The sequence below is a fragment of the Zalophus californianus genome, chromosome 5 (genome assembly GCF_009762305.2).
Source record: "Zalophus californianus isolate mZalCal1 chromosome 5, mZalCal1.pri.v2, whole genome shotgun sequence".
Classification (NCBI taxonomy): Eukaryota; Metazoa; Chordata; class Mammalia; order Carnivora; family Otariidae; genus Zalophus; species Zalophus californianus.
Genome location: NC_045599.1, coordinates 4,291,411 through 4,311,072, shown reverse-complemented (window position 1 = coordinate 4,311,072; position 19,662 = coordinate 4,291,411). Strand labels below are relative to the sequence as shown.

The window sequence follows — 19,662 nt, the reverse complement described above, 5'->3', positions numbered from 1 at the left end:
AGATTTCAGGCCCACACCAGGACCCTGGTCTTCATTAGCCTTTTCTCCTCAGTTAACCTCTTATCCTTAGGAGCATGTTCCCCCTCGTTCAGACTACTGAATGTTAAAACAGTGTCTCCTGAAGGCCCGTAGACACTTGTCAGGGTTGGAGGCTCCCCGAGCCGGGGACTGTGCTTGCTTGCGCCTGGCGGTCATGCCACCCGATGAGCCGACCAGCAGCTGCCCAGACGAAACCGCTCCTCTCGAGGGCAGGCAAGGTCCTGTCCACTGTGATTATTAGGCATACCTTGATTTCAGGAAAAACAAAAAAGACCAAAAGAAAAAAATGCCTGAGAAGTAAGGAAAAAAGGTGACAGGCCATTTTAATATCTCTGGAGTTGACAGATCAAGTAGTTAATTTATTCTGTTTTCCCTTTTGTGCACCTTCTGTAACTCTGGGAACAAAGTCTCCTTTGGAACAAGTGTCTTGAAATGGAGCCTGTTGCTTCGTTTTCCCTCTGTCCAGATATCCTCCAGCTGAATTTCTAATTAGTGTTTTGGGTCGTACATGGGCTGCAGTCCTTTTTAGAAAGAGCGCATGCACCAGTGAAGAGCTTCTAGATCAGAGCTGGTTCTCCCTTATGGAGCACGATCTGACTTGGGCTTCGGAGTCTGGGAATCTGGGAGAGCGCCTTCCGGATGCTGCTTTGCTCCCTGGCATCTGCCTTGGCTCCCACCTGCCTCTATAGCCCTGAGGCTTTTTGCTTCTGGTTTAGTCTGTCTGAAACGGAGCACGAATTCCCCTCAGGTGAGAGGCTAGAGCAACCCTTCTCCCAGGGAGTGTAACTGTCTTGGCCTGGAAAGGGGGTTTTCCCCCTGCAGCCCTGCATCACCTCCAGCCTTCCCTGAGGAAGGGAGTCTGTGACTGTTTCCGAAGCCCATCTCCTCACACCCCCAGCAACAGCCCCCACAGGCTGGACTGCTCTGACACCATGTCACAAGCATGGAAACAAACTCAGAGTTTGAGTGGCGTTCCCCCCTGAGACCACACACCTAGAAATGGCAGGTGCGTGCTTCAGCTCAGGCTTCTGCACCTTTATAGACCGATGTTTTCCTTTGGTTTTCTTTTTTCCCTGGTAGATCACGTTGTCTTCCTTGGCTTATTCCCCCCCCCCCCCCCGCCTCAGGAATCATTAAAATAAACATCAGCATGTTCATTTCAGTGATTGTTTTTCACCCTGCTCACTTTCAAAAATGATTCAAAGGGCATATGATTACACATGGATGGGTAAGACCAGAGATCATCAACATCTATCCACACCTTCAAACATGATTCAGGAACTACTCCTCTATAGCCCTTTCATGGTGCAGAGCCCCTGCCCTCAAAGGGCCTCATAAGACAGAAGTCAGAAATGGAAGAGCAGAGGGAGAAGTGGGTTTCTCCAGAGATAGGTGGTAAGGATGATCTTGAAGGGCAAATTAGCTCTGAGCTTCCCAGCAGCCTTGGCAAAAAGGAAAACGCGTGATGCTCTGGTGCACTCGGCCAGGCGGAGGGAGCCGACCAGCTCGGCTGGCTTCCTTGGCTGAGCTAGGAGAGAGTGGCCTCAGGCGACATGCTCAGGGCCATCGTCCTGCAGGACCTCTTTCCGAGGAGTTTCCCTGGGCCTGGGAATGGTGAGCTGCCAGAGCTAGAGAGAGTAGAATACCCTGAACCGGTTACTGCTTTGGCCAGGTGGCCCAGGGCAAGGGAGCGTCCCTGCTCGGTGTGGAATAATTTCGACACGAGTGGGTGATACTGAAAGAGTTTCTTGAACGAATGGAGGCCCAGTTGTTCTCACCAACTCTCGTCACCTCCTGCACAAGACACCCCAGAGACAGACTAAAGGGGGCACTGTGTTCTTAGGGCCTGTGGGTCCGAGCTTTGGGTGGGGGCCCCAGACAGGCTGCACTGCGTGGCCCCCCAGGAAAAGGGCAGAGGCCAGGTGTGATTCACAGCCATTGGGGTGGAGACGTGCATGCGGAGGCTAGCTCACCAGTCCGGGCCAGCCTCGGCAGGTGGCCCCGGTCAAGATGTGCAGAGCCCTGTGAAGTCACACTGCCCAGATGAGCAGAGGAGGGGCAGGGAGCGGCAGCGGTTGGCCCGTGGCTGGGCACACAAGGTCTGTCTTTCTCCAAAGCCCAGTCTCCTTCCTCTGCCTCGGGAACTGCTAAGGGAGGTGCGGGCCTGAGCTGCAGTGGGGACAGGTGGCAGGGCCCCGGGGGCACAGATCGGGCTGGGGGCTCAAGCAGGGAGCCCTCTCGAATACACACTGCACCCCGTCCCCCTGCAGAAGGTGGGCTGCGATGGAGTAATCGGCTCCAGCAAGCAGGAGGACAAGTGCGGCGTGTGTGGAGGGGACAACACCCACTGCAAAGTGGTCAAGGGCACATTCACACGCTCCCCCAAGAAGCTTGGTGAGTGAGCCCCTCCCTCCGGCCCCCGGTGCCTGAATGTCTGCTACACCTGGCGGGATGGCGGGGGGGCGGGGTGGGTGGTGGCCGTGACATGGAGGGAGGATCATAAGTCAGGCACAGCCTGAGCTGGGCTCCAGGGTGGATGGGGACCGGAGAAGCCAGCTCTTGGGGGTCAGGACAGAGAATGCCGACATACAAGTGCACAGGGCAGATCTCAGTCTTTATTTGAGGGCTGGGGCCTGCATAGGGCACCCCTCCCTTGCCTTTCAGAGCTGCCCGGGAGGCCTCTGGGTCCCTCTCAGCTCCTGCCGCCCTCAGCAGGACCGCCCTGGGCTGCTTAGCAGACCGTAGAGCCACACGATGGGGCTGGGGAACTGGGGGTCCCCGGCCGACCTGAGATCTGGGAAAACAGCCCTGTGGGTGGGCCTACAGTGACTACACCTCTGTCTGAAATGGGGAGAAGCCGCTTTGGTTTGCCTCTTAGAAGAAGGCCACGGCCATGACTCCGAGCCGGCACCAGGGTGCGGGGTGACCCTTTCCGTGGTCCCACAAGAGCCCAGGGGTCTTTAGTTCCCAGATTAAGTGGCCGAGGTCCAGGAGGCCAAGTGGTTCGCTGAGGGCCTCCCTCCTGGATATGGCATCTTAGCTTCAAGCCCAGGCATGGCTCCAGGGCCTTCCCGAGGCCTTGACCCTGCCAAGTTTCCAGTGGAAAAGGCCCACTTTTGGAAAAGGATTTGAAGAGGAACAGAAGGGCTTCAGCCAGCTGGGACACAGTACTTTTCCCATCAGCCCTTGTCCCATCAGGGTGGTCAAAGCCCATGAAACATGGAACCCTCTGGAATGGCCTTCGAGGGCGAGACCCCTCCATGCATTGTCCACATTCCAGCGACCTCTTCTGACTCATCTGACTTTGTCTCCCCACATCCCAACAAAGGTTACATCAAGATGTTTGAGATCCCGGCAGGAGCCAGACACCTGCTAATCCAGGAGGCAGATAGCACCAGCCACCACCTGGGTGAGTCTCTGAAGCCCAGTGGTTCTGGGGATGGCTAGAGAGCCCAGGGGTCAGAGGTCAGGCTGAGAGGCCCAGCTGAAGCTCCACCCCCACCCCCGGGGTCACCTCCTGGTGGAGAGGCCAGGGGGCTGGGGTCAGAGGGCTCCTCTGGGAGCAGCTGGGGTATGGCATATCTAAAGCATGCCATAGCCCCAGCTCACAGAATGGTGACTCCCTACTCCCTCCTCCATCTCAAGGCCAAGGGGGAAGGCTCCCCCCACCCACTGGAAGGCAGGCAGGGTCTGCAAGCAGTGTCCTGGGCAGCAGCCCCCACACCAATGAGAAGGCACCCGGGCTGGCCTGTGGATGGGGTCACAACCTGTATTTGCATATTTGCAATTAGTTTAATTTTAAACTCAAGAGAGTCTACCTGGAAGAGGGCTTTCTGGCATCTCTTGCAAATGTGGATGTTCATACAACTCTGAGCCACCCTGCCTGCCTGTGGGATCATGCCCGCCGAGACTGCCGGGTGGTCGTGGGCTGAAGTCCGAAGTGATGCTGGGGGTCACTGGGGAGACCCCAGACGAGTCTCTTCCCCCAGTTTGGGCCCTACCTTCCTCCTTGTGCCCTGGAGACCGGACTGGGTCAGGGGCTCCCTACGTGCCACCGTCTGGCAGCCCCACCAACACACAGCAAATACCCCACTCTGTTTAATGCACATTTTTCTGTCTTCCCTGTTTTAAGAGGAAACTTTATACAGCTACCCAAAATGCAAAACCAGTACCACTTGCCTTCAGTGGAAGGTAAATGTAAAAGTCGATTCCTGAAGGGAGAGACCCTTCTATGTGAACACATTCCTGCTGCAGGCTCCAGGTCTGAGGGCTGATCTCTCTGCGTAGGAGCAACCAGGGTTGGTGGCCAGTTGAGGGCCTGCAGGCCCCTGCTGAAGCTTTCTTTGTGGGGTGGACAGAAAACTACAGGAGGCTCGTGCAGGGAACGATTTCCTCCTTCTGTGATCCCTGTCTGGGACCCTCCTAAAATCATCCAGCAGCCCCCCAGTAGCTGGCTTCCACACTGTGGGAAGTGTGGGGCTTCCTGACCAGCTGGTTCTTGGCTCCCAGACACCTGCTTCTCCTGGGGTATTCCCTGTGGCCCATGCCACCCCCTGGTCAAGTCAGGGCTCTGAGGATGTGTGGGGAATGCATGGGCAGAAGGTCGGGGTGAGGAGACCTTGCTTTTCAGCTGGACGTATGCTTACCCCATGGCAGGAAGCCTTACCCCAGCCCTGCACCCCGGGGTCCAGCAGATGCCCAGCAACCAGGAGGCTGGGGCGGGGTGCGGGGGACAATGGCTCTGAGTAGACTGCAGGGAGGTGACCCCGACAGCGGCTGCTTGAAGCTCCTGTACCCCCAGGGCCTGTGGGGGCAGTTCCAGGAAAGGGCCCTGGGAACTGTAGCTCCAGCCCACAGCGATCTGGGCCATCACTGGTAGAGGGCAGCCGGGGCAGACAGGGGGATCTGCTCCCCACCGCTCTCCTCACCCGTCCAGACCCGTGGACCGTGCCGGCCTCTCTCCCCAGCGTGCCTGGCTCCTGCCGCCGAGTGATCATGGCCGGGGTGGGGGTGTCTTCTGCCGTTCTCAGCCGTCAAGAACCTGGAGACAGGCAAGTTCATTTTAAATGAAGAGAATGACGTGGACCCCAATTCCAAATCCTTCATTGCTATGGGCGTGGAGTGGGAGTACCGCGGTGAGGACGGCCGGGAGACGCTGCAGACCATGGGCCCCCTTCACGGCACCATCACTGTGTTGGTAAGTGGAGGCAGGGGCCAGGCCTGCCTGGGATGGAGATGGAGGGGGTGCCTGGGGACCCTGGGCCTCCCTGCATCCTTCGGGCCCCTCTTGGAACAGCCCCCTGGCCTGCTCTGTGGACCAAGGGTCTCCATCTCAGTCAGACATGAAGCCTCAAGACATGAGACTCTGGGCTCTGCATTGGGCCCTGGGGGACCTCAGTCAAACTCTCCCCTCTAAGGGTTTCAGTTTCCCCCTCCAAATGGCATTCACGGCCACCTTTCATCATGTCTGCTCATGTCTGCCATCCCATCCAAACCTTGCAATGCCCCGGAGTGACCGACAGGGTTCAGGAGGTTAGACTCCCAGACCCAGGTCGCACCAGACTTTGTCCCGAAGCAGGGCTAGACCCCAACTCTCCTGCATCCAAGACGCGCTCCTGGTGATGAGAATTCAGAGGGGGCTTGATTTTCTTTTCTTTTCTTTTCTTTTTTTTTCCAAGATTTTATTTTTAAGTAATCTCTGCACCCAACGTGGGGCTCGAACTCACGGCCCCGAGATCAAGAGTCACCTGCTCCGCCAACAGAGCCTGCCAGGTGCCCCAGGGACTTGATTTTCTAATCGCTTTTTGAAAGTTAATTTCAGTTGCATAAGTAAGATGTTTTATTTGGGCCTCTAGCTCCTCGGCTCAGCTCACCTGTGGGCACTTTTCGCCCCTGGGAGTGCCCTCGGCGGCCTGCCAGTGGGGGCGCAGGTGCAGTCGGGCCTCGGCGACTGCTGTTTCCGTACCAGCAAATGCACCTGCTTGCCGAAGCAAGTGTGTAACCCCCGTATCAGTGCTGGCGGTTTCCACGGCCATTCCCACACACGTGGGCAGAGCAGCGAGGGAGCTCAGTCGTCCCCGCAGAGCTGGAGCAGGGGGCCGCTCTGCTCCTTGTCCAGTCCTGTAAACCAGGATCCTTTTCCCCGTACGTGTGGGGCCACGCTTTCCACAGTTTTGTGCCACCTAGGGGATGGTTTCGCTCTTTTGGGGGGCCCCAAGCAGAGCACCGAGTGCTGTTGGGTGTTGCTGAGCACAAGCGTGGGTGGCGTGCCCAGCAGAGTGTGCTTGATGAGCTTCATTGGGCCGAAGTTTCAGTGCAGCGGCCGTGAGGTTGGCGTGAACGAGTCAGCCACAGAAACTAAGGTGGCCTTGAACAGAAAGACACATAAAACAAGGTTATGTAATGACGGTGAAAGTACCCTGACCAGGCGCTGGCGGGACCCTGGCCCCATGCTCCCCCGCGAGCCGTGGTGCAAGATCGGTGAATTTAGAGCCTTCCGGCACTTTCCAGAACATAATGATGGCACAGAAGGAGAACCGGCTGTTCGTGGGCTGGGGCGCGTGTTTCTAACCTGGCTGCCGAGGGCGGGTAGACCGTGGGGTGGACGCGTTCACGGCCCTCTCCGGGCGCAGGTCATCCCGCAGGGAGACGCCCGGGTCTCGCTGACGTACAAGTACATGATCCATGAGGACTCGCTCAATGTGGACGGCAACAACGTCCTGGAGGACGACTCTGTGGGCTACGGCTACGAGTGGGCCCTCAAGAAGTGGACTCCTTGCTCCAAGCCCTGCGGCGGAGGTGAGGGGCCTCTGAGGGCCAGGGGGCGCCTCCTGAGCTCCCTGCGGTGGAGGTGAGGGGCCTCTGAGGGCCGGGGGGCGCCTCCTGAGCTCACGGTGCCCTGCTCGCTGCCTGGCCAGAGGGGCGTGCCCGCACGAGAAGACTGGCCCCAGGGGCAGGAGGCCGAGGCAGCGACCCGCCTGGTGGGGGCAGGGGGTGGGCAGGAGGGGGTGCTCGGGGCAGTGGGCCAAAGGCAGCCGGAAGGCTGTGTGGGAGCGTGGGTGTCAGCAGCACGGAGCTGCCTCAGTGTGGGAGGGCGGGGCTGCCCGGCGGGAGGCTGGTGCGAGGATGACTTGGGTGGATTACCACGGCCTCACGAAACCGGCCCAGGAGGGACTCGGGCCATGCTTCTGAGACCCAGAAGGGCCCCCCCGCCCCCGTGGAGGTCCTTCCCCGTGTTCATCCAGAAGGGCCGCCCAACCCCCCTGGGGCAGGGCTTCCTGCAGAGGTGTCCCCCCTGCCCTGGATCTCAAAGAGTCCACAGTTGGGTGGGACATACAGACAGGCAGGACGTTTTGGTCACTGTTCCTGGGGGGCTGGGCAAGCTAAGAGGCAGGAGCAGGTGTCCAGGACAGACCTCCCTCAAATGCCGTGTGGGGTCTCACACCTAGAGGACAGAGGGGACTTTGCCAAAGTGGAGGAGACCCATCCCGTGGCCCAGGTGGGGGGACAGCTCCTTCTGCCGGGCTCCCACCTGGGCGGGTGGCACCCCCAACCCTCCCTTGAGCCATCCTGCCCCCCCTGGATTCCAGCAGCATCCTGCTGACTCTCCCTCCTCTCTATCTCTTGGGCCTCTCTGCTGTTCCGTCTTCCCAGTCCTGGCACCATCCTTGCTCCCCAGCTGGCCCTTGTGTGTCCACTGTCACCCCCACTGTGCCTTCTTAAAGGTCCCTTCCTGGCATCCCTTCCTGGTGCCATTGTTTTAGCAGCTCCCTCTACTCTTGCAATAAAGACGAGATTCTCCTCATGGCTCTGTGGTCTGGGCAGCTTGCTGACCTCTCCCACTGCATCAGTGCCCCCACCCCTGGCCCACCAGGCCCTGGCCACACTGGCCTTAGCTGCTTTTCCTGGACATGCTGTGCTCCTGCCTCAGGGCCTTTGCACAGGCTGTCTCCTTCCCGGGAGCCACACTACTGCCTCCCCACTACACCAGCGTCCTTCCATTCTCTGCCTTCTAAGACATCTCCAGACACCCAGATTGGATCAGGCTGTCCAGCCACGTTGTCTCATGTCTCGCCCACTAGCCTGGGGTTTAGAGACCTTGGAAGTGTTGACATACCGGGCTCCATAATTCTCTCTGTAATTTTTGTGGGGGCTGTCCTGTGCATTGTAGGATGTTGAGCAGCATCCCCGGCCTCTACCTGCTAGATGCAAGCGGCAGCCCCCAATCCCGAGCTGTGACAGCCCAGTGTCCCCCAGATATTGCCCGATGTCAAAATCATCCCCAGCTGAGAACAGCTGCCCTAGCCATAGCCAATGGTGGGAGGAGCCTTGCAGGCCATGTTTCTGTGTTAAGCCACCTCCTGGCTCATCACAGGGCCTCGGTGCAGGTTAATTCGAGGTGGAGTACATGGCTGAGCAATGGAGAGGAGATAGAGCCCTCCGCCCTGCCCCAGGAAGCCAGCTGAGGGGCCAGGGAACAAGGTGGCCACTCTCCCCAGCCTCCCACCTCGCTGGGCCTGGGGTGCTGGGTGGACGTGAGGCTGGTCATCTCCAAGGCCCAGCCCTGGCACACGGCCCCGCCTCCCACCCCATCAGAAGGCTGGGGAGAAAGGGGCTGAAGCTGCCCCTCCATGCCCCTCTGGAGCCCTCCACACTGCCCCATGAGCCCCCGCGATCTCTCATCTTCAGGCTCCCAGTTCACTAAGTATGGCTGCCGCCGGAGGCTGGACCACAAGATGGTGCACCGAGGCTTCTGCGACGCCCTCACGAAGCCCAAAGCCATCCGCCGGGCTTGCAACCCACAGGAGTGCTCCCAGCCAGTGTGAGTGCCCGGGGCCACCGGCTCCTCCAGCCCCAGCCTGGGGTCCCAAGAGACAAGGGAGGGCAGACCCCCGGGGCTCCTGGGGAGGCAGGTACGGGCTCTAGTCCCTGAGCGGCTCTGGGCCTCGCGTCCCCTGCCACGTGGGGTGGGTTCTTTCTCCCTCAGCACATGCTGTGGAGTCTGAGACCCCGCAGGCTTTGCAGCGTGCCCCTGCTTCGCACCTGCTGTACTGAGACAGTCATGTGCATCTTAGGGATGATGACACATGCTAAAGCCCAGATGGGGAAACTGAGGCTCAGCGGGGACCAGCCTCTTCGGGTCCTGTGGCATACGTTCCCCAGGCCGCTCGTTGCGGCAGCTGCAACCTTGGACTCTCCAGCCCGGGGCTTTGGCAGGGCTGCATTTCGGGGCCCAGGTTCCTTTTGCAGGGCCCTGAGCTTGGGGAGGAGGGTTGGCACGTAGGCCCATGGGGGCTGAGTGGGGATGGGTGCTAAGGGAGTCCACCCTGAAAGGTCTGTGACATCAGCAGCCGCCGAGGGGACAGATAGCCAGGGCTCTCCATGCCCCCCACCCCTGCCCAGGGCCCCGCCAGCGCTGGAACTGTCACCTGCAGGACCTCGGACAGAGCCCTCGCCAGGCTCTAGGCTGTCTTCGTGAGAATAGGGGACGAGAATAGGCTGCCCCTCTCTGCACCCCTGGGCCACAGCCAGGCCAGCCGGCTCTCCAGGGGGGCTGACCTGTTGCTCCGCCCCCACAGGTGGGTCACAGGTGAATGGGAGCCTTGTAGCCAGAGCTGCGGGCGGACGGGCACGCAGGCTCGCTCTGTGCGCTGCGTACAGCCCCTGCACAACAACACCACCCGCTCCGTGCACACCAAGCACTGCAACGACGCCCGGCCCGAGGGTCGCCGGGCCTGCAACCGTGAGCTCTGCCCCGGGCGGTGGCGGGCTGGACCCTGGTCCCAGGTGAGTGGTCCCCCGGGCCCCCTGGCCTCGCGGCCTCAGCCCCCAGAGCCAGCTTGGGTGGGACCGAGGTAGTCAGAGTGTTCCGCTGGGTCTGGCTGCAGTTCCTGGCCCGGGGCACATCCTGTGGGTCTCCGGGCGTGGGGCGTGCCACACGGTCCCTGCTCTGTTGAGAGACCAACTGGAACGGGTCTTCACTCTGCAGGGCCGAGGCTGCCATGTGCTACAGGAGCCTAGAGTCATGGGAGACCCAGGGCAGAGGGGTGGTCTGGAAGCCCGGCCAAGTTGGCAGGAGGGAACACGGGCCAGGGAGGGCTTGGACTGGGGCTGGAGAGAATAGTGAGGATGGTCTCCGGAGCTGGAGCGGCAGTCCAGGGCCAGGGCTGAGCTAACATGAGCACTGACATCCAGTTCACGGGCCTGGAGGGTCAGGGTCCCCAAGACCGGCCTCAGGCTCCATGATTCACCGGAAAGACTCACAAGACTCAAACGTCATCATACTCACAGTGTATTTCAGCGAAAGCACAGGGTGGAATCAGCAAAGGGGGGAAGGTGCATGGCCAAGACCCGAGGAAGCCAGGCACGAGCTTCCAGGTGTCCCCTCCTGGTGGGGTCCCAGGGGCACACTCGGTTCTCTCAGCAGCAGCATGGGACGGCATGCACGAAATGCTGCCATCCGGGGAGCCCTTGTGAGCCTGGGTGTCCAGGGACTTCTGTGTGTGCCCGACTCTAGTCACTGAAGCTCCAGGCCCCCCCGGGGGGAGGCAGGTGCTCACTGTCAAGCACACTGTTGGTACAAACTAACTGGACAGACTGGTGCGGTGTGACTCGGGGCCTCAGGCGTGCAGAAACACTCTCCCCAGACAGAACATTCTATGAGCTTAGTCCCCAGGAGCTTCCCAAATGCCAGTCCTGAAAGCAGGCCTTCCTTGGGGCTCTGTAGGGTTTGAGCAGCCCAGGACTGCTGAGTCCACCCTTTCCTGCACTATGTAAGGTGAGGACTTGGGAATTCTCCCGGCAGGGCTGGGCCGAGCCGTGAGCCGAGCCAGGCGTGTGGATGTGATGGCTTTGGGCCCCATGCGGTGAGGCAGAGGGGGCGCCAGGCTGGAGGGGCCAGTGAGGAGGCTGGTGGCATAGGGCCTTGTGTCCAGGGGTCCTCTGCCAAAATCTCCTGGGCTCGGTTAGAACTTTTCCAGCAGCCCCCAGCGCACAGCAGGTTTTCCGGGCCCTGGGTAAGCTTCCTTTGGCCAGAGAAAGGAGCTGCTCATTGAGAACCTGGAAGTGTCAGGCTCTGTGCATTTGCTCTAACTCGTAGTAACTCAGAAAGATAGGCCTGTGCGTCCCCTCTTCAGAGCCTCAGGAGATTGAGGTGGCTGCCCGAGGCTGGGCAAGGCAGCCCCGGCCTCTAGCACGTACTCTACCCTCTGCCCCTCACCACCTTCCACGTGTTATCGGGTCACGTGCATGGGGAGCTCTTTTGGGCCCACTGACCACGGGAGGCGGGCCCTGACTGGTGACTCTCCACCTGCAGTGCTCAGTGACCTGTGGCAATGGCACCCAGGAGCGGCCCGTGCTCTGCCGAACCGCGGATGACAGCTTCGGGATCTGCCGGGAGGAGAGGCCCGAGACAGCCAGGATCTGCAGGCTGGGCCCCTGTCCCAGTAAGCCCTCTGCTGCCCACAGTCCCCAGCCCCCAGTGTCCAGCGGGCCCAGGGTGAGGTGGGCTGGTTTCGACTCAGCATCTGTGACCTGGAAGGAGATGCTGAGGGCTGGGACCTTTCCCTCGTCAGAAATGGAAGGAACTCAGCCCTGACTGCCTTCCTGGCCCCTCCCCGCTGGTCTGGGAGACGGAAGCAGATTCACGGTGACCACGTGGCGGGGCTCCGCCAGATGGGGTGTCCAGGTCCGTACAAGCAGGGGGTGCCTGTGCGAGTCGGGGGTACCTAGTGCCCTCTGCGGAGAACAACCAGAGCACCGGCTGCATACAGACACCTTTTGGTCCCAGGAAAAGCTCACAATGTGGACCCCACTGTAAATCCCACCTACAAAGGAGGGAGTTCAGGGGGGTCAGATGTGCCCACCCAGCCGGGCAGGGGGATAGAGCCAGAATTCACTTGCTCCCCATGTTGCTGGGGAGCAGGCAGGGTGGGGTGCTGGGTGGTGAGTAGCTGAGACCCAGGAGGCATGGTGGGGGTGGGGGAGAGGCTGGAGGTGGGCTTGGCCTGGGCCGCCGGGGCCCCTCTGTTCTGAGGGTTCTCGAGCGCCACACCGGGGAGTTGGGGCCCTCGTTCTGGCCCTGAATGCTTGGGGTGGGCGGTGGGTGCCGGCCCAGTGTGGGGCCTCAGCCACCACAGCCCTTCCTCTCCCCTCTAGGAAACATCTCCGATCCTTCCAAGAAGAGCTACGTGGTTCAGTGGCTGTCCCGACCAGACCCCGACTCACCAGTCCAGAAGACCTCGTCAAGTAACCGGCCCGTTTATAACTCTGCCTCTGCCCTCCAGTGCATGCCCTGCGCCCTGTGGAGCTTGCCGTGGGCTCCCCTCCTCTCTTTCTATGGAAAACTTCCCTGACTCTTCCTGAGCGCTCTTTCGGTTGAATCTGATTTCTCCCGGGCCTCTGTGCTCGGCCGTCTCCCTTGGAGCTGCCCCGGCTGCCTGGCCGGGAGGGCCTGCCTCGCCGAGGCATGGCCCCGGGGCACTGGCCTCTTGTGGGGGGCCGGGACCTGGTTGGTGATGGCGTGTAAAGGGGCAAAGATCTGTCTTGGTGCTGGAGGGGCCGGAGGCCAGAGTGCACATGTGACCACTTGGTGACCACCTCTCGGGGCCACATCCCTCCAAGCTGGAGCTGCAGGTCGGAAGTCAAGGGGGAAACCCGCCGGTCCCCTTTCAGACGCTGCCCACCCGCGAGGCGAGGCCAGAGGGGGTCTGGGGCGCGCAGTGTTGTGCCGCCACGCCGGGTGGCCCAGCCCCGAGATTCCAGGGGTGCGTCGGGGGCTCCCCGGCCGCCCCTACTGTCGCTGCTGCTGCTGACCCTGTGCTCAGTGTGTTCTCCTGACTCGTGCGACTGTGGCCTGCTTCCTGTGGCCTTTGCAACCCAACTTCCACAGCCCTTGGCCTCCGTGCCCCGTCCCCTCGGGGGGGTTTGGGTCACACGGAGGTGGCAGGGGACATGTCCCTCCGGTGGGACATGGGGACACACCGCCACTTCACTCTCTGTCCATTAGCTGCAATGGCCTTTCCTCATCTTGCACACATGACCCCATCCATAGAGGTGAGAGAGAGAGAGAGAGATTGAGAGATAGAGATAGAGAGAGAGACTGATGTGGATGCGGCCACCTACCAGTGTGAACAACTACAGAATTACCTCAATTTTTATTGCTTTTTTTGCTTAGATAAAACTATGTAGAAAATGCCTTAAAGTTGAAAGGTAACAGAATTGGCTGCGAACTCCAGCCTCAGAGCGGGGTCGTGATCCAGGTAGGAGGCAGGCAGCGCCGACCCAGGGGCGCCCCCCAGCGTGCAGGCTCCAGCCCGCTCTGCTCTGGAGACAGCGGACCCCCAATGAGGCCGTGCAGCCAGTCGGCGCTGACTGTTTGCTGAGCCCCCCACCCCCCCACCCCAGGCGCTGCCTCACACAGAGGGCAGCGCACCTGCCCCTGGTGTGCCCCCCCCACCCCACCCCACCCCCGTGTCGCACCCCTGCCGCGCCCCGCCCCCTGCTAACCACACCGGCTGCCTCTTCCCCCGGCTCTGACTACTGTTATGTAAATACTCGGTGTGTAACGCATACTAATTCTCACGACTGTTAACTTCCAACTTTGACTAGGCCACGCAAGTGACTCTGCCCCTGGGAAGGGGCGGTGCGGTCCTGGGCATCGTGCTCTCTGTCTATATGCACTTTGGTTTATCAGGGATATTTTGTTAGTGTTTTGTATGTATCCAATGACGTAATACCTAGGTTCCATTGTCGTCGCTTTTCCGGTTTTTTTATGAGACAAAGTTAGTGTGTGCCAAAGTGACCGTGGAAATGACCTTTTCTCCTCACTAGCGATGGAAAGACTTCCTGTCATGCATCCCACAAATAAAGTCAATAAAACTTCCGTGAAACTGGGTGCTTGGGTTTGGTCCGCGGCTGGCTCCTTCTCTTCACCTCGTGGCTGGTGGCGCTGTGGGGACCCTTCTGTCGCATTAGTGGCTGGGTTTCTGCTTCAAATGACTGCCGCCCCCCACTCCCCAGTGTGGCCCCCCTGCCCAGTGTGGCTATGTAAGCCCCTCCCCCACTGCGGGACGTCCCCCCCCCCTCCCCAGGCATTTTTCAGAACGTGACATCCAGCGTGGGGAGACACTCCCCCGTGACTTTGACTTTCGATTCCTTCCTGCTATACAAGCCCCTCGCGGGACAGTCTGGGTTCTCCCCTCACGGATGGAGGTTTCAGCGTCAGGGAAAGGGCCCCGGAGGTGGGTTTCTCCCCGTCTCTGGGCTCAGTGGAGTGGGAATGTGGGGTCAGAAGCCCAGATGGTGCTGGTCCAGGTCACCGTGCCCTGAGCCACCATCGGGCCACTGCCCTGGCTGCTGGCACAGCTCTCAGCCTTAGGTGACCTGTTCCGGGAGGGAGAGGTGCCCACCTGGTCCAGGTTGGGGGTCTGGGTCAGGAGAAGGGCATGGAAGCCGTGGCGCTGACCACCTGGCCTGTGCATTCACATGAGCATGTGCTCAGTGGCGCCTGCCCGTGTCCCCCGAGGCCTCACCTCAGAAGCCGCTGGACCCAGTGTGTTCCCTCACCTCGCTGACCAGGACCAGACAGCAGGCCAGGGTCCCACAGGGCCCTCCCGCCGGTGGGCTTCTCTCTCCTGCCTTTTCTGTGAAGGGGATCCCATGCCAGGGAGGAGGGAGATGGTGAGCAAGGACACCGTGGGGCCACCCAGCATCACGGAGACAGGTTTTGGGGCACGGGGCCAGGCCCTGGGTGCCTTCCTGCAAGTGTGGGGGCACGGAAACGTGGCTGGGTTCACCTTGCTCGGAGCTCTGGTCATTGAAAGGAAACACAGGAGACCCAGACAACTTCCCCTGACAGAGCTGCACCCACGCAGTGTCCCTCCCTGGAAGGATCAGAAGGAGCCCCCGCTGAAGGGGCTCCTGACACCCGGGGACAGCCAGAGAGCCCCAGGCCGCGGGCCGACGGGGGTCCCGTGCTTCCTTACCCTGTGGCCCAACCTTTGGATGGTGAAATGCTGCGTGAGGCTCGACTGGGAAAAGAGAACCGGGTTCGCCCCTTCCCAGTGTTTCCCGAAGCGTGGTGGGAGACAGGGAGGTTTTAGGTGGTGCATAAACATGGCCTGAGCTCCCCCCAGCAGTCGCTCCCTAGTTCCCTGTCCCCTTCATGGCACCTGGAGGGGAGGCCTCACTGGGCAGGGGTGCGGCCATCTCCCTCATGCTCGCTGGTTTCTCTGCGGCTTGGAGCTCTGCGGGCAGGGCTGTCTCCCTGGAGTTTGAGGGATTGAACGTCGACTTAAAACGTGTCTTTGCGTTCCCGGTTAGGGTCGCCTTTATTGACCGCCACTCTTTGCCTATGAATGCTGGTAGTGTAAAGTTTCCTTCTAAAATAAATTTTAAGTTAAAAAAAAAGTTCATTTAAAGGAGGAAACTAGTGGGCAAAAGAGAACACAGGTGGTGTTTGGAAGGAGCCAAGATGGTGGGAAGCGCTCACGAATGGCTTCAGTTGATGAGAATGGGTTTGCTGTCAGTGGTTTGTTGTTCACTGGAAGGGAGTGGGTCTTGCTAGGTCATTGCTACCAGGAACGGCTGAAGGGCGAGTATTAGGGAAGTGGAATTTTTCTCTGGGTGTAGGGACCCTCCGCCAGCCACTGCCTCCGGACACGTCGTGGGCCCCTTGGTGGTAGCCCTTCTTCTTGGAGGGCTCTCTGCTCAGCGCTAAAACTTAAAAATAACACAACCACTGGCGTCCTTAAGAGTGGTCAGGAATGATGATTTTGACATTTGTCTAGGCTGATAATAGCATAGCTAGGCTCTTGGCCTGTGGCTTTCTTAATTCTTTCTTTGTTCATTCATTCTCACTCTTAAAAAGCGTAAAGCAATGTAGCCACTGATCAAAGGAACCTGGGTCCGGCCCCCTAGCCGTCGCCTGCCTGTGGCAGGGAGATGGACTCTTCCTCCCGACTCGCCCGTGTATTCAGGGACATGTGTGGAATGCTTTCTGCGTCAGGCTTGGTCCCCGGGCACGGGGACACCACCGGGCACCCGACCACAGGTCCCCAAGCTTTCTGTAAAGGGCCAGATGGTAACAGTTAAACCTTCTTTTCAAAGCCAGGTGGAGGTGCAGACGTGGCCCACGGGTGCCGTCAGGCGACCCCTGCCCTCTACCAATGGGATGCCTGGTTCCCAGGGTCCCAGCCTGGGGGAGAGCAGCAGTCTTGGTATTTGTGTGAAGGAGAAGGCACAGAGGATGGGAGGTCACTGCTCTGTGGCAGGGGTGGCCCCACTCCCCTCAGCACCACCAGCCCAGGCTCCATCCTTGTCTTGTCAAGGCCTCAGTGGTTTTCACATGGCTCACCTGGAGGCTGCCAGAAAGGGGAGAAGGGCCAGGGAGTGGGGAAGAGAGCAGTGGGGCTCTGAGCACCCTGAGCTTCAAACAAGACCATTCCACCTGGTTTGTAGGTCAACTATCTGACAATTAAGTGTGAACTTGCCAACTGGGATAGAGTGCTGGGAACGGGAGGGCCTCCCAAGGGAGGGTAGGCAATGCTTGCCTGAAGATGTGTTTCAGCTGAGCCTAGAGGAGGAGAGGAGAGCAACTGAAGGAAGACAGAAGTGGGCATGGTATGTGCAAAGGCCCTGGGGCCAGAGGGAGCACAGTATAAAGTAGGGAGGGTCTAAGGCCGGATGGAGAGAAGCTAGAGAGGTTAAGGGGGACAGGTCCTCACCCTGCAAACAATGAGGGACAACGCAGGGGCTTCAATGAAGACAGTGACATGGTCACATCTTCAGTTGAAAAACAGCATTCTGACTGGAGCAGGATAGTGGACAAGAAAGAGAAAGAATTGAGATAGGCAGGCAGAAGGGAGGCTCTTATAAGGCACAGTGCAGACAAGAGGCAAAGCAGTTTGACCCCGCGGAGGTGGGAGAGAGGGAACACAGACGTACCTGAGAGCATCTAGGAGGAGATACTGACGGACTTGGGGGGGAATGGATAGGGGAGCGCCTGGGATTTGGCTTGTGCACTGGAGAGCCCCCTTTTCCGAGACAGGTGGTCCAGCAGGGGCCCTGGGCTTGCACCCGATGTGCAGAGTCTCAGGCACGTTGGGGGCCACAAGGGTCAGGGGCCTGTCTAGTCGGCAGTTGTGTCCGAGAGGCTGAAGCTCCAGGGGTTTGGAGTGGGTGTCCAACCAAGGGGGCCACCAGCCCAGAAGGGCAGATGACAGGCTGGAACAGTGGGCAGGCAGCGGGCACCGTCAGAACCTCCTGAATGGAGGGGACTTGCTTGTCCGTAGCTGCGGGAAGTTTCTGTGGGCTAGCAGAGCTGCAGGTGAGGATGTGGCCCACGCCCCATGTTGGCAGACAGCGTAACTGCATCAGAGGAGGTTTCCACCCCGGCTGCCCCTTCCTTCCCACCTGAATCCCCCCTGCCCTTCAGGAGAAGAGGAGTTCACAGAGGGAGAGGGAGGGAAAGGTTTGAGATGCTCACTGGGACAGCAGAGGGTGGCTGAGCGGAGACACGGTAGGTGGTGGGGGGGGGTCCACTGAGACCGGTGATGGGGACTTTACAAGGGATCTGATATCCCCTGCTGTGCTGTCACAGTCACATGACTTACTCTTTCCTGTCGAGTGAATTCTTGTAAGTCCTCTCAATTTTTGTGTTGTGTGTTGGGTGAGGTGGTGGGGGGCAGGGAAGAGGGGTGGGACCTCGGCAAAAAGACAGTGAAGGAGAGTAAGAACAAGAACGCAGCAAGGGTTGCGTGGGTGGGACTGTAGTTGACCTTGAACCATGCGGGTCTAAACTGCACCAGCCCACTTCTACAGGGGACTCTTTCGATAGACACAGCACGGTACTCCCTTATGATTTTCTTAATAGCATTTTCTCTTCTCTAGCTTACTTTATTGTAAGAATACAGTGTATAATACGCATACCATACAGAATCTGTGGTAACCGACTGTTTATGGGATTGGTGTAAGGCTTCCCGGCGAAGTAGACTATTACTAGTTAAGTCTGGGGGGAGTCAAAAGTTAGATGTGGATTTTCAACGGCACGGGGGGTTGGCGCCCCTCACCCCCATGGAGTTCAAGGGTCCACTTTGATGCAGCTGCAGACAGAGCTGGAGCTGGGCCCGGAGGAGGGCAGCTGTGCGGGCAGAGACACCAGCCTCTCCGGGGCCATGCAGGCTAGACCGTGGGCGGCCAGCTTCTTGGACGGGAAGGACAGGGGAGGGGGCTGAGCCTCTGTGAAGGCACCAGGTTAGGGAGCAGTTTGTGGGGGGCTGGGCAGGAGCTCAGTGTGGTGGGGCTGTGCGGTGAGTCGAGGCAAGGGAAAGCAAACCCAGAGTTCGGGTGAGGATGGGAACGTACCGTGGGGGCATGCGGTGAGGCCGCCACCAAGGCTCTGGGATGTGTTCTATCAGGTTGTAGAAATCGGTTTCTTTAGGTTCAATTTTGTCATCGTCACTGCTTATAGGTTATTATCGGGCCAAACTCCATCACAGGATTTCATGGGGGTTACCACTGGGATATCAAATAGGAATCGGACAAAGTCCCATTCTTTAAGACAAGTTGGAATCACTCCCTAAGAACACACACGCCTCATATCTGTCTCAGACTTAGAGAGATACAGAAAACCCTGGGGGCCTGCCTGGAGGCGGGGAGCATTGTTCACAGCTTGTGTGGCAGCTCTGTGCTCTGGGGCTGCTCTGACATCAGAACCACACAGACGTTCCCACGTGAGCTCATTTTGCTGCTCTGCCATCTATGGGCTCTTCCACACGCCTCCTCCTGCTTCCTGTGGGGGAACCAGGTCCCCCTTACTCTGTCCTTTGGTTATTTGTCCCACTTTTCTCTTTCAGAGAGCCGCTGCCAGGGCGACAAGTCAATGTTCTGTAGGATGGAAGTCTTGTCTCGCTATTGCTCCATCCCAGGCTACCAGAAGCTGTGCTGCAAGTCTTGTAACCTGCACGACAACCTCACCGAGGTGGACGACGGGGCCGAGCCACCACCTGGGAAGCTCAACGACATTGAAGAGCTCATGCCCACCCTCCCGGTGCCCACCCTCGTCATGGAGGTGCAGCCTGGGCCAGGCACGCCCTCACGGGTGCCCCTCAATGCCTCCAGCACCAACAGCACCGAGGACCACCCAGACACCAACGCTGTCGATGTGCCCTACAAAATCAGCGGCCTGGACGAGGAGGTCCAGCCACCCAACCTGATCCCGCGACGACCGAGCCCGTACGAAAAGACCAGAAACCAGAGAATCCAAGAGCTCATTGATGAGATGAGGAAGAAAGAGATGCTCGGGAAGTTCTAATAAAATGGAAAGATAGCATCCATAGCATTTTTTTTCCCCTTGCTTATAGATATATTCCATGGGATGGCAAATTGTGGAGATGAAGGAAAAAATTCTGATTCCAAAAGGGTTTTGAGAAAACAGAGAGGGAGAGTGACATAAACATCTATGCATATGGTTGTGAGCATGTGTCAGCCGGCTTCACACGTGTGTTTGTGCCCCAGCTCCGGAATGTTCTAAGTCTCGTGCTGGGGCCGGGTGGAGGGCAGAAAGGAATATAGAGGTTCTACGAGTGCCATCAGTGGGGGAGGGGCGGGAGGCTAACTCAGAGA

The 19,662-nt window shown here is 59.2% G+C and overlaps 1 protein-coding gene across 1 annotated transcript in view; it reads left to right on the top strand.

The window, feature by feature from the left end:
• The window catches only part of ADAMTS2 (ADAM metallopeptidase with thrombospondin type 1 motif 2), a 221,796-nt gene extending 202,427 nt beyond the window's left edge, over positions 1 to 19,369 (top strand). Inside the window, exons 14-22 of the mRNA XM_027604731.2 lie at positions 2,310 to 2,433; positions 3,368 to 3,448; positions 5,070 to 5,236; positions 6,672 to 6,837; positions 8,728 to 8,860; positions 9,618 to 9,825; positions 11,354 to 11,483; positions 12,196 to 12,285; positions 18,894 to 19,369. Of these exons, the coding sequence (XP_027460532.1) occupies positions 2,310 to 2,433; positions 3,368 to 3,448; positions 5,070 to 5,236; positions 6,672 to 6,837; positions 8,728 to 8,860; positions 9,618 to 9,825; positions 11,354 to 11,483; positions 12,196 to 12,285; positions 18,894 to 19,351 (1,557 nt within the window). The 3' untranslated portion in view covers positions 19,352 to 19,369. The remainder of the gene's footprint in view (positions 1 to 2,309; positions 2,434 to 3,367; positions 3,449 to 5,069; positions 5,237 to 6,671; positions 6,838 to 8,727; positions 8,861 to 9,617; positions 9,826 to 11,353; positions 11,484 to 12,195; positions 12,286 to 18,893) is intronic.
• The last annotated feature ends 293 nt before the right edge of the window (positions 19,370 to 19,662 follow it).